This window comes from Leptosomus discolor, chromosome 11 (assembly GCF_034619465.1).
Source record: "Leptosomus discolor isolate bLepDis1 chromosome 11, bLepDis1.hap2, whole genome shotgun sequence".
NCBI lineage: Eukaryota > Metazoa > Chordata > Aves > Leptosomiformes > Leptosomidae > Leptosomus > Leptosomus discolor.
The window spans coordinates 540356-552419 of NC_141401.1; the positions used below are offsets into that span (position 1 = coordinate 540356).

At 67.2% G+C, this 12064-nt stretch overlaps 1 protein-coding gene across 2 annotated transcripts; it reads left to right on the forward strand.

Annotated features, from left to right (window-relative positions):
• Positions 1-939: 939 nt before the first annotated feature.
• On the forward strand, positions 940-8338 carry AP3S2 (adaptor related protein complex 3 subunit sigma 2). Of its 2 annotated transcripts, none has more exons than XM_086471612.1 (6): positions 940-1065; positions 1354-1445; positions 1558-1669; positions 4065-4136; positions 7697-7804; positions 8213-8338. In XM_086471612.1, the coding sequence occupies exons 1-6, from the start codon at positions 940-942 to the stop codon at positions 8336-8338; spliced, it is 636 nt and encodes a 211-aa protein (XP_086327738.1). The 2 variants fall into 2 exon arrangements, with proteins under 2 accessions (XP_086327738.1, XP_086327739.1); XM_086471613.1 differs by having other exon boundaries at positions 940-1008.
• Positions 8339-12064: the final 3726 nt, after the last annotated feature.

Sequence of the window (12064 nt, forward strand, 5' to 3'; positions counted from 1 at the left end):
CGGCTGAGCCCCCCTCGGGACCCCCTCGGTGCTGGGGGTTGGGGACAGCCCGCGGCTGTAACACTTGTCCCCCTCACAACCCCGATGCCCTGCAGCAGCGGCCCCCCCAGGCCAGGGGGGCTTGTGCCCAGGGCTGGGCCTGGGGGGCTTGTGGGGACCCTCTGGCAGATCCTGCTGGGGCAGGGCGGGGGCTGCCCGGGCAGGCGGCAGCCCCGCAGGACAGCCCGGGGTCCGCTCCGGCCGCCATCACCGCTAGGCCCCACCGGTGACCTCTGACCCCGCCCACGACCCCTCCTCCAGGCAGGCAGGGGCGCTGGCTCTTTAAGGGAGGGCGTGGTCTGCCGCCGAGCTCCGCCCCGCCGCACGGCCACGCCCTCCGCCGCGCGGCCACGCCCTCCGCCGCGCGCCCTCCGCCGCGGCGTGGCACCGCGCGGCTCCCGTCGCTCTGGGGCTGCCGCGCCCCCTGGCGGCGCGGCCGGTGGCGGAGCCGGTGCGGGCCCCGGTAGCGCCTTCCCGGCGCGAGCGGCGGCAGCAGCCCGGCTCTAGACCTGCCCGTGCTCTGGCCCGGCGCGGGCCCTGCCCCTCCCCGGTCTGCTCCGGTGGCTGTCGCCGTCCCGGAAAGGGCAGGCCCCGGTCCAGCAGCCCGGCCCCGGGGAGCCCCCGGCCTTGGGAGAGCCGCTGCGTCCGCGCCCGGGCGCCGCCCGAGGAGCGGCTCTGAGCGTCCCCCCTCTTCCCTCGACCCCCGGCACTGCGTGCTGGGCTGAGGCCGGGCCCCGGCTGCTCCGGGGGCGCAGGGTCCCCGCGGGGCGCCTACCGTGGCCCGGGGGAGCGAGCCGGAGCGCCGACCCGTTTCCGGGGCGGTCGGGGGGTTTCCTGCGGGGAGGCTACGGTTCTGCTCCCGGCCCGGTCCGGCCCGGCCCGGCCCGTCCAGCCGCCGGGATGATCAACGCCATCCTGGTGTTCAACAACCACGGCAAGCCGCGGCTCGTCCGCTTCTACCAGCACCTGGTGCGGGGACCGGGACGGGGACAGGGCCGGGGCTGCCAGGGGGGCTGGTGGCAGCCGGTACCTGAGCCCGGTGCGGGGCTGGGGGGCTCTGCTGGGGCTGAGGGTGGTCCCGGGTCGCAGGGGCTATGGCTGTGGGTCAGGGGAGCCCTGCCTGCCTTGGACCAGCGCCCTGGCCAGGTCCCTCGGGATGCCCCACGGCCGGCCCTGTGGTGCCAGGGCTGGCGGGGAGCTGGGCCCTGCCTCTCCCCCCGAGCTGCCAGCTCACGGCGTCCCGCAGGGGAGATCGGGGGGACGTGGGGCTTCCAGGCTGTGCACCCATGGGTGCTTGCCCTTGCTTCCTTGCAGGCGGAGGAGGTCCAGCAGCAGATTATCCGAGAGACTTTCCACCTGGTGCTGAAGCGGGACGACCACATCTGCAACTTCCTGGAGTGCGGCAGGTAACCCCCTGCCCCTCCGGCGAGGGGGGCAGCGCCTGGGCTGCCTGTGCGTGTGCGTGTCGTGTGTGTGTGTCCCCCCCGACACCCTTCACCTCTCCTCGTGTCTCCGCAGCCTGTTTGGCGGCTCGGACTACAAGCTGATCTACCGCCACTACGCCACGCTGTACTTCGTCTTCTGCGTGGACTCCTCGGAGAGCGAGCTGGGCATCCTCGACCTCATCCAGGTCGGTCTCTCTGCAGCGAGGGTCACTGCCCGGGCGCAGCCAGCAGGTTCCTCCCCACCCACCCCCGAAGGGCAGTGTCCCGGCCCCGACACCTTTCAGGTGCACTTTGTGTCTGTGGCATCTCTGCGCCGGCCCTGCTGGAAGCGACGGGGAAGCTGCGGAGGGGGCTGCGGTGGGGAGGGGGAGCTGCCCGCGCGTTAGCCGGTACACAGCTCCTCCACCTGGGAGCAGCCGGGGAAGTGAATCCCAATGAATTTCTTTAAAAAATAGAGTCGTAGAACCATTTAGGTTGGAAAAGACCCTTGAGGGTCCTAGAGCAGCATGTTGGAAGGGACCTCAGGTGTCACCGGGTCCAGCCTTTCTTGGGAAAAGCAGGGCCTCGACAAGATGCCCAGCCCCCTGTCCAGCTGCAGCGTGAAAGCGTCTGATGTTGGGGACTCCACCACTTCCCTGAGGAGACTTTTCCTATGGCTGATTGTTCTCGTTGTGAAAAATTTTCCCCTCGTGTCTAATCGGAATCTCCCCAGAAGTAACTTGTACCCGTGACCCCTCATCTTTTCCATGTGGCTCCTTGTAAAAAGGGAGACTCGCCTCCTTTGTAGCCACGCTTTAAGTACTGGAACATGGTGAGAAGGTCTCCCCTGAGCCTTCTCTTCTCAAGGCTGAACAAACCCAGTTCTCTCAGCCTTTCTTCATATGCAGGCTTCTCGGTCCTTGGATCGGCTTTGTGGCCCTTCTCCAGCCTGGCCACAGCGCTTTTGTGTAATGGGGACCAAAACTGAGCACAATGTTCCAGGTGTGGCCTGGCCAGCGCCGAGCAGAGTGGGGTGATGGCCTTTATCCCTGCTGGTGACACCCTTGTTGATGCCACCCAGTGTCCTCCTGGCTTTCTTTGCCGTGGCGGCACGCTGATCCCTCATATTGGGGTTGTCCACCAGGACACCCTTTCCGCAGAGCCGGGTAGATCCCAGCCTGTGCTGCGCTCCTGGGTTGTGTTTTCCCAGGGCAAGACCTTGCTTTGCCTTTGTTGAGCTTCGTAAGGTTCTTGTTCGCCCACTCTTCCAGCCTATCCAAGTCTTCCCACAGGGAGGCTCTGCCTTCCAAAGAGTCCACTTGCCCGCTCAGTTGGGTGTCTTTGGCAAGCAAAAAAAGGGTTAAAAAGAGTTAAGGCAGCACTGCCACGTCCACCACTAAACCACGTCTACGCGTCTTTTAAACACCTCCAGGGATGGCGACTGGCAGCCTGTTCCGGGGCTTGACAGCCCTTTTGGTGAAGACATTTTATATCCAATATCCGATCTGAACCTCCCCCGGCACAACTTGAGGCTGCTCCTCTTGTCTTGTCGCTTGTTCCTTGGGAGAAGAGACCGACCCCCACCTCGCCCCACAACCCCCTCTCGGGCAGCTGTAGAGAACAATGAGGTCCCCCCTCAGCCTCCTCTTCTCCAGGCTGAACAGCCCCAGGTCCCTCAGCCGCTCCTCACAGACCTGTTCTCCAGACCCTTCCCCAGCTCCGTTCCCTTCTCTGGACACGCTCCAGCACCTCCATGTGCTCCTTGCAGTGAGGGGCCCAGAACTACAAGTGCATTTTAAAAACGGGGTTCAGACACCGCACGGACGTGTGAGGGGACCTTTGCTGAGGCCGGCTGACGGCAGGCGTGAGGGGGTGGGGGCAGGAGCCGCCTGCCCTGCTCGGGTCACCCCCCTGTGACCGGGCAGCTCCCACCGTCACTCGGCCCCTTTCAGGCTGTTGTGGGGCGCCGCAGCCCTGCCCTGAAGGCAGCACCAGCCTTGCCCCAGCCCTGCGGCGGGTCGGGACATCAGCACCCGAGGTGTTTCCCCCAGAACAGACGAGCCATGTGTTTCGGTGCTCTCGACCTTGTGCCGGTCCCCTTCTGGGTGTGCGGGCAGCACCGGCAGCACCTGAAGGCGGCAGCGAGCGGGTGCAAACCCGGCGAGAGCCCGGCCGGGGCCGGAGGAGGAGCCCTCCACGCCGCCCGGGTTGGACCCACTGTGCCCTCCCCTCGCTCCAGCCGTGGCCCTCGCCAAGGCAAGCTCTCTCCTTGAGCGGCTCCGAGCTGCCCCACCTGGTTCCTGCGGCGCAGCGAGGGCTGGCACCGGTGCCTGCGCGGCCATCCCCGGCCCCACGCTGCTGCCGCTGCCGTGGGGCTGGGGGTGCCGGGCAGCCCCCGGGCTGGGCCTGCCTGGGAACGGGCACTTTCCTACCACCGAAGGGCGGTGGGGCTGTTGAGGGGGTTGTGTCCCCACTCGGGGTGACACCCTGGGGCGCAACGAGTTTCTGGTCGGCGCTGCAGCTTTTTTTGGCCGCAGGGGCTGTGTATGGGGGAAGCATCTCGTGGTCTCCCGTACTGACCTTCCCCTCCTGCCTCCTCAGGTGTTTGTGGAGACGCTGGACAAGTGCTTTGAGAACGTCTGTGAGCTGGACCTCATCTTCCACATGGACAAGGTGGGTGGTGGGCTCTGCGTGCTCCCAGCGCCCGTCTGCCCCGCAGCCCTGCCCGCCCGACTGCCTGCGCTCCCGTGGGCGGGAGCCGGCCCGGCTTTCAGCTCGGGAGCCTTTCGGGAGGGGCCGCTGGTAGGTTAGGGTCACTTTTGGGGGCGAGGTTGATACCCTGGCTGGGGGAAGCTGCACACCGCTCACATCGCGTGCTCCCGACAAGAGGTCTGGGTTGCTGGGCCCTCCGTGGGCCAGCTGGCTCCCGGCGCTCGCCCCATGGCATTGCTGGTGCAGGGCTGCGCTCTCTGCTGCAGCCCAGCCGTGGCGGGGGCGTGGGGGCTCTCCTGGTGGTCGCCACCCGCCCTGGGTAACCCCGCGCTCCAGTGGCGGGGGTCCACGCTGAGGCTTCCCTCGTGGTTTGCTGCGTGCGCCGGCGCTGGTGGAGCTGGGCAGGCTCCGGCGTTCTGCCTCTTCCCCCTGTGCTGGGGCACCCGTGGGGAGTCTTGAGAGCTGCAGTTAAAAAAAAAAAAAAAGGGAAGGAACAATGGGAGTGTTTGGAATACACAAAGTGTTTGCTGAACTTTTGTTTGAGCCACGGCCTTTAATGCTTCCTCTGTAGCTGGACAGAGTTTCTGCGGAAACCTGTCCTCTTTGATCATCTCCTAGATGGAGCTGGAGATAGCCAGGGCTAGCTTAGAGAAAGGAGAGGCTCGGCTGGTGGCTGACATGTGCTGGGCTTGTGTTGGTGTTGATAAGGGTTTTGTTGGAGACAAAACATGTCAACAAAAAAAGAGGAGTGGAGCAAAATAGGTAAGGCTGTAAAATGTTCCCTTTCTGCTGGGAGTCCCAACTTAGGGACTCTGGCGGAGACAGGGAGTTAGCAAATCGTCTGAGAAGGTGATCTGGATCAGCTGAAGGTACCAGCAGCTGGTGAAGTCAGGCTTTGATTCCGTGTTTGCCCGGGCGTGTGGAGCGTTAAAGGCTGATTATCTCATCAGCAGAAGCGCTCTTATCAAAGCAGCCGGCAGGAGAGGAGGGAGGAGTACCTGCGGGAGAAGCGGTGGCAGCCGCCCAGATCACCTCCGGCCACATCTGGGGGAGGATGCGCTCCCGGTTACTCGTTTTGTGCCGTGACCGAGACCCGGCAGCTCTACACTCGATCCGCAGGTGGGAGCTTGGCTGTTTTACCGGCAGAGGCAGGGATTGCCCTTCCTCTGGACTCTCCCGCCAGGCAAAGGGTTCAAAGGAGCCGGGAGCGTTGCTGACCAGGGAGACCTTGGGCTTGGCCACCCCCAGGCTCTCCCACCAGTCAGGCTTGTTTACTGCCCGTCCCGTGCTCCCGCTGCTTCCCAGCCTTGACTCCAGTCCTTGGCCACTATCGGTCAGTTCTCCGGTCTCTCCTTCTATATTTGGCGCGTGTTTATTTCTGGGATGTGTCGGTGTGCTTCAGGAGCCGGGCTGCGGGCAGGCGGCTCGGCGGGGGCTGGGCATACCCAGGTGGGTCCTGCTGGTCCCCGCAGTGCCGCGGAGCCCTGCCACCAGCACTGCGGCTCACCCCGAGCCGTGCGGGGCACGGTGCCGCCGTCCGCTCGGCCCGAGGGGTTGCCGAGCTTGCGAGCTCCCGGCTGGGACCGGAGGAGCGAGGCCGCCGTCGACGGGACGGCGCTGATTTGTCGTGCGGAGGCGTTGGCTGTGAACGTCCCCAGCCCAGCAGGTGCTGGCTGGGATTTGGGCACAGCTTTGTCTGGGTCTTGTGGCTTTCTGTTACGGCCTTAGGGTGCACCTTGCGCTCTGTGTGCAGCAGGGGGTGTGTGAAATGGGAGCAGCTGCGGGTTTTGGGTCCCTGCTCTTGCAGCAGGCAGCTGGATGGGGCCATCGGGTCTGTGGTTCTCGGGCACCAGTGACACCAGTGCTGCCAGCTTTGGGAGCAGCAACCTCAGAGCTGCAGGGATCCCTCTTTCGCACGGGGAGGCTGGAGCCACGAAGCTGTGGGAAGGCTCTGAGGAGGCTCTTGCCCGGCCCCTGGATGTTCTTCGTACCTTGGAGGAGAACGTAAGTTTTGCTCAGCAGCTGTGGGGTCCCGGGGAGGACATGGTTTGTTCAGGAAGTGCCGTGTTTCGGTTTGGAAAACAAAGCTTGCTTGGGATTTCTGCCCTGTTGGTTTTGGTCCAACTCGGGCTGAAGCCAGATCTCGAAGGAACAACATTTCCTGCAGCCCAGGTGCTCTCCTGCCGCGGGGAGCGGCGGGCACCGTCCAGCGCGGTGTTTGCCGGGGCTGGGCTGAGGCCGTGCTGCGGGGCAGCGGTTCTGGCGCTGCCGGTGTCCCGGGAAGGTGCTGTATCGCCCGTGGCTCAGCCTGTGCGGTGCTGGTCCCTCGCAACTCGCTGCTGCTGTCGGAGCAGGACGGGACCTGCGGGGAGCCCTGCGGGGCATCAGGCTCGCCCTTTGCACAAAGCTGCGTTTCCCCCTTCTAGCAGCTTCTCCGGCTTTATTTTTCACAGCATTTCCCTGGCAGTATTTGCCACAGGGCGTTCACAGGGCAACCTGTCCTTGTGAAGCCATAAAATGATGTGATATAACTTAACCATCTTGCAGGAATAGCCCATTTCACGGAAATAACCAGAGACCCATAAATTCATTATCTGTGCTGGGCGGTTGTTGGGAGCTGCTGACTGGGCAAGGCAGGCTGGGCTCGGCGGGGCTGCGGTTTGTGTGATCTTGGGCTGCAAACAAGGGCAGGCCCTTGCTCCTGCCGTGGCTGCGGGGTATCGCCGGGGGGTATCACCGGTCCTGCCGTGGCGGTCCCTGGGGAGGGGGGCAGACCCTCTTAGCAGCTTTGTGCTTTTTCCTGCGCCTGTGTCACAGTCCTGTCTTGCCTAAGAGCAAGGAAAGAAGCTGGGCTCTGGCCTGGCTTTCTGGGCAGAAGATGCTGGTTCTGGGAAGAAGCGTCCTGCGTGGTGGCTCAGGGAGGCCCTGGGGCTCTCCAGCCCCGTGGGCTCCTCTCCAGCCCCGTGGGCTCCTCTCCAGCCCCGTGGGCTCCTCTCCAGCCCCGTGGGCTCCTCTCCAGCACACTATCGAGGCAGGGAGCTGTTCCGGGGTGTGACCTGGGTCCCCAGCCCAGGGAGGGGTCAAACTTCAGGTGGGGTTCAGAGATGGCGCAACCAGGGTGTACCAGCGGGCAGGGTCGGACCTGACCTTTCTGGGGCTGCCCTGTGCCTGCTGCTCCCGTGGGTGACGTTTGCTCCGGCCCCTGAGCTGGGTGTCCCCTAGAGCAGAGCGAGCGGGGCTGCGGCACTCCCCCCATGCTGAGGACCATGGCCGCCCGCTTGCAGCCGGGTGCTGGGGCTGTGTGGGCTGAGGGGAGGCTGGGGCTGGATTTGGGTCTCTCAGGGAAATGCCAGACCCTCCATGTGCTTCCACACCAGCCTGCAGGCGCTGTGGCTGCTGTTGCTCCCAGCTGGTCCGTGAGCTGGGCTGGGTTCACAGCCGTCCCGTCCCGTCCCATCCCATCCCATCCCATCCCATCCCATCCCATCCCATCCCATCCTGTCCTTTCCCTTCCCTCGCAGGTTCACCACATCCTGCAGGAGGTGGTGATAGGCGGCATGGTGCTGGAGACCAACATGAACGAGATCGTGGCGCAGGTGGAGGCCCAGAGCAAGCTGGAGAAGGCGGAGGTGAGCGGCGGTGCTGTGGCCCTCCCCCACGGGAGGCCGATGGACCCCAGGCTGCGGGGGGCCAGCCTGGGGGGTCTGGAGCTGGCCCGTGTTGGGTATCCCCAGTATCCCCAGCCTCTGCCTGCCTGAGTCCTGGTGGGGAGGACTGGGGGCATCCTCCCCCGAGCTGTGCTCTGTTCAGCAGCGTAGGGAGCAGCCTGAGCATGGAAATGGCTGTTTCCGCCAAGGCTGATAACCTGAGATGGTGACACGTTTATTGCCCCTGTTTGTGCTGTCGTCGGGAAGGTGCAGCCGTGCCCCGTGCTATTAATAGGACTGGGTCCATCACCGGGGGGGAGGTGGGTGTGGGGAGACGTGGCCAGGCCCTGGGGCTCGGGGCCGGCGCTCACTGGTCCCTCCCGTCGGCAGGGAGGCCTCTCGGCCGCTCCTTCCCGCGCCGTCTCGGCCGTGAAGAACATCAACCTGCCGGAGATCCCTCGCAACATCATCGGAGACATCAACATCAAAGTGCCCAACCTGTCCCAGTTCATGTGAGCGGTTGGCGGCCAGGAGGGCTGCCCACGCGCTGGGCCAACTGGGGGGAGGAGCTGGGCTCTGCTGGCCTCCCCTTGCCCCTTCTGGGTCTCTGCCCGGTGTGCTGCCGGGTGTCTGGGCTGGCTGGCAGAGGGTGGGGAGCCGTGATGGGGCTCGGTGAGAACGGGGTGGTGCTGCCTGTCCCTCACCGTGGGCTCAGTTCTGCTCTCCGGTCTCCCACCCAGAAGGGTGGCCGTTCTTCCCCTCACTCCTCATCCCCACGGGTGCACAGCCCCCTCTCCTCGCTGTGGGGGAAGAGCCGGGTCCTGCCTCTCCCAGCACTTCTTGGGATTCCCAGTTGTAAAAACGCACCTGTAGCTGGTGGCTCCCGCAGGAGCTGTAGGTCGTCGTCTCCCCCACCCTGCCCGGGCCAGGCTGTCCCCTGCCCGGCATCCCCGCGCCCACCCTGGTCCTGCTCCCTGGATCTGGCACGCCAGGCCTGGAAGCACAGGGACAATAAACCACTGTGTGAGCCTGTGTCTGTGTCTGTGGTGGGTGCTGCTGGCCCAGCCCCGGGGGGAGCCCCGGGAGGGGGCTGTGGGGGCCGGGGGCTGTGGGGGCCGGGGCCCTCGGCACAGCTCTCATGGGGCAGCTGCAGCCCTGGGGGGCTCTCGGCTGGCAGAGGCCGGTGGCCGGGCTGCTGCATGGGGGTGGGAGACGGGCCCTGGACCCCACCCCGGGGAGGGCTGGGGTTGCTGCAGCGTGGGCTCCGGGGCAGGGTCCCTGGGTGCACCCTGCCCTGCTTTCTGGAGGGGGCAAGGGCGGGGGGGAGCGCGATGGCCCTGCTGGGGCTGTGACAGCGGTGTCCCCTGCTCTGGGCCTTTGGAGGCAGGTCACCAGCCTGCCCGTGCCCGCTGCCCTCCTGCCGGCTTTCTGCCTTCTCTGCCGCAGAGCATCCCTGGATGCTGCGAGCCCTGTGCGGGGCATGTGGGGCTGGCCCCGGGGGTCGCAGTTGAGCCTGGCTGCAGGGGACAGGCCAGGCAGCGAGGTCCCCGAGCAGCCAGCGGGGCTCCATCTGGCCACCAGCCTCCGGGCTGGCCCGGGGGCCCCTTCCTCTGCTTGCCCTGGTGGCCGTGGCCGTGGCCGTGGCCGTGGCCGGGCCAGCTGCGCTCCCCGGGCTCTGCCTCCACTTCCCCTGACCGGGAAACCGTGACTCTGCCTGGAAGGAATTTTACTGCCTTCTCCGCTCCCTGCAGCTTAACCCTTCCTCAACTGGCCATGAGCCACTGCTAGCGGCTCCTGGAGGTCAAGGAGCCGGGCAACCTGCTGCTGCTTCTTCTCCACCAGCCCTCCTCCTCCTCCTCTTCCTCCTCCTCTCGGCGGCCGGAGCAGCTCGGTGGAGGGAGCAGGTGAGCGGTGCCCCGGGCTGTGTCCTGGGCCTGGGGCAGGGGGTCCGGCAGGCTCTGGGATGGTCAGAGGGGAAGACTCCGGCTTGCCCTATGCCGGGGCGGTCAGGCTGGGGGTCCTGGCCGCAGTGGGCCATGCCTGGGTCCAGCCGCGTGCCGTGGCACGGCAGTCCCGGATACAGGACGTGTCCGGCCACACGTGCTTCCTCTGCGGCGATGAGATGTTTGTGCGGAGCCTCCGATAACGGCTCTGGCCGCGCTGCCCCTTCCCGCGACCTGACGGAGCCTCGGCCCCGCGTCTGCAGGAGACCGAGGACCGCACTGGGGCAGGGTGAGTCCCTCGGCTGCTCCCTTTCCCCTTGCCCGTGGGGACGAGGGCAGAGACGACGGGGTGGTTCGCCCCGGGTTGAGTCGGGCCAAACCCCTGGACCCCCGTTTCCCCACCCAGGAGGGCTGCAGCCCTGACCCCGGTGGCCGTGGGGTCATGCGGGAGCAGCCCCAGCCTGGCCGGGGCGGAGGTGGCCCCGCAAGCCCTGGCTCCTCGGGGCTGGTGGGCTGCCTGCCCAGGGACCCCGGGGTCCTGCGCAGCGACAGGAGCCCCGAGTGACCTGGCAGAGCTGAGGGAGGAGGCGGCGCTGAAGGTGACACCTGGCTCCTGCCCAGGGCAGCAGCGTTCCTGCCCGGGGCAGGGCTGTGAGGCACCGGTGCTGGCAGCCACTTTGTGTGCCCCAAGGGGCTGCGGCCGGGCGACCAGACCCCTCCTGCACCCCAAGGTGAGCTGGGGGTCCAAAGCACCGTGCAGGGATGTGGAGGTGCCCAGGGGCTCGGTGGTCTCCTGCCCAAGCTGCCCTCGTGGTCCGGAGATGGGAGATGTGGCTGGGTCCCGGGGCTGGCTCCCATCCCCAGCCAGGCTGTGCTCTGGCACCGGTGGGCGCTGGGTTTTGCTGAGCTCAGCTGGGGTTCGCTTGCCAGAGCGTGTCCCCCAGCTCCGGGCCCCGCTCCCTGGCAGCGAGGTGGAGGGGTGCAGGCGATGGGGCCTGGCGCCGGCCCAGCTCCTCCACCAGTACCCGCCGTACAGGAGCACCGGGCGAGCCCCAGCCCTGGCCCCACGCCCAGGCTGTGCCAGGTCACTCCTGGAGCGGGGAGACCCTGGGGCCCGGCTGCCTTGGGGCGCTGCACCCCACAAACCCGCCTGTGCCCCTGCTGCCGCCCCGCAGGTTGCCCACAAGGACGGAGACACCGCTGAACCGACTGCCGCCAGGGCAGGGGGTGCCAGGTGGGGCTGGGGACACAGGGTGCTGAGCTGGGGGGGCTGAGCGAGGGGCACCCCTCCAAGGAGTGACACCGTTCCCAGTGTGCCTGGGCGCTCTGGGTGCTGGGGACGGGGGGCACAGCCCGGCTGCTGGGTGATGGTTTGTCCCCTTCCCTGCCACCCCCCCGTGCTGGCCAAGGCTGGTGTGAGGGAGGGGACCCCCAGCAGGACCCCAGGGGGCTCCGCGGTGTAGGGACCGGGCAGACAGGGTCGGTCTGTCTGGGCACCGCGGAGCCTCCGGTGCACATCCCCGCCTAACGCCTCCCAGCTGGGGCGGTGGGGGGTCCCGCAGTCCTGGGCGCCCGGCAGCCCCGGGGGTCCCGCTCTGCCCGGGGCTGGAGGCGCCGTCCTCCGGCAGAGACCCCTCGCCCCGTCCGTGCGCCGGGCGTGCGGGACCCCGTGCTGCGGGACGGGACGGGACGGGACGGGACCGGACACCCCCCGCGCCCGGACCGGGCTCTGCGCTCCGCTGGCCCCCGGCAGCCCCCGGCCCGGCCAGCAGCCCAGGGGTTAAGGGGGCTGGAAGTTCGGGTTCCTTCCCCCGGAGCTTCTGGAGGAAACTTTCCTGCTGCGGGGCTGGCGGAGCTGAGGCGCCGGAGAGCCGGGCGCAGGCAGGGCGCAGGCAGGGCGCAGGCAGGGCGCAGGCAGGGCGCAGTCCCGGGTGCCTCCATGGGGCTGGGGCGGGCGGGAGCCCCGCTGCCCCTCGCTCCCCGCGGCTGAGCGCAGGAAGGTGAGTGGGGGGGCGATGCCGCCGCCCAGAACTCCCCCAACGCGGGGCTGGGGAGGGGGGTGGGGGGCAGACACCGAGCCAGGGGTCCTGGGGGTCCCCGCGCTGGGGGGATCGTTGGCTTGGGCTGAGCAGGGGAAGGGGCGGCAATGGGTGCTTGCAGGGGGTGTGGGGTGGGCGGTGGGGCTGTGGGGTTCATGTGCGTGTGGGTTGTGGAGCCCATAGGTGGTGGGAGGCTTTGGGGGGGTCCATGGGGGTGCGTGAGGCTATGGAGGGCTCTGGGGGTGCGTGTGCGTATTGGG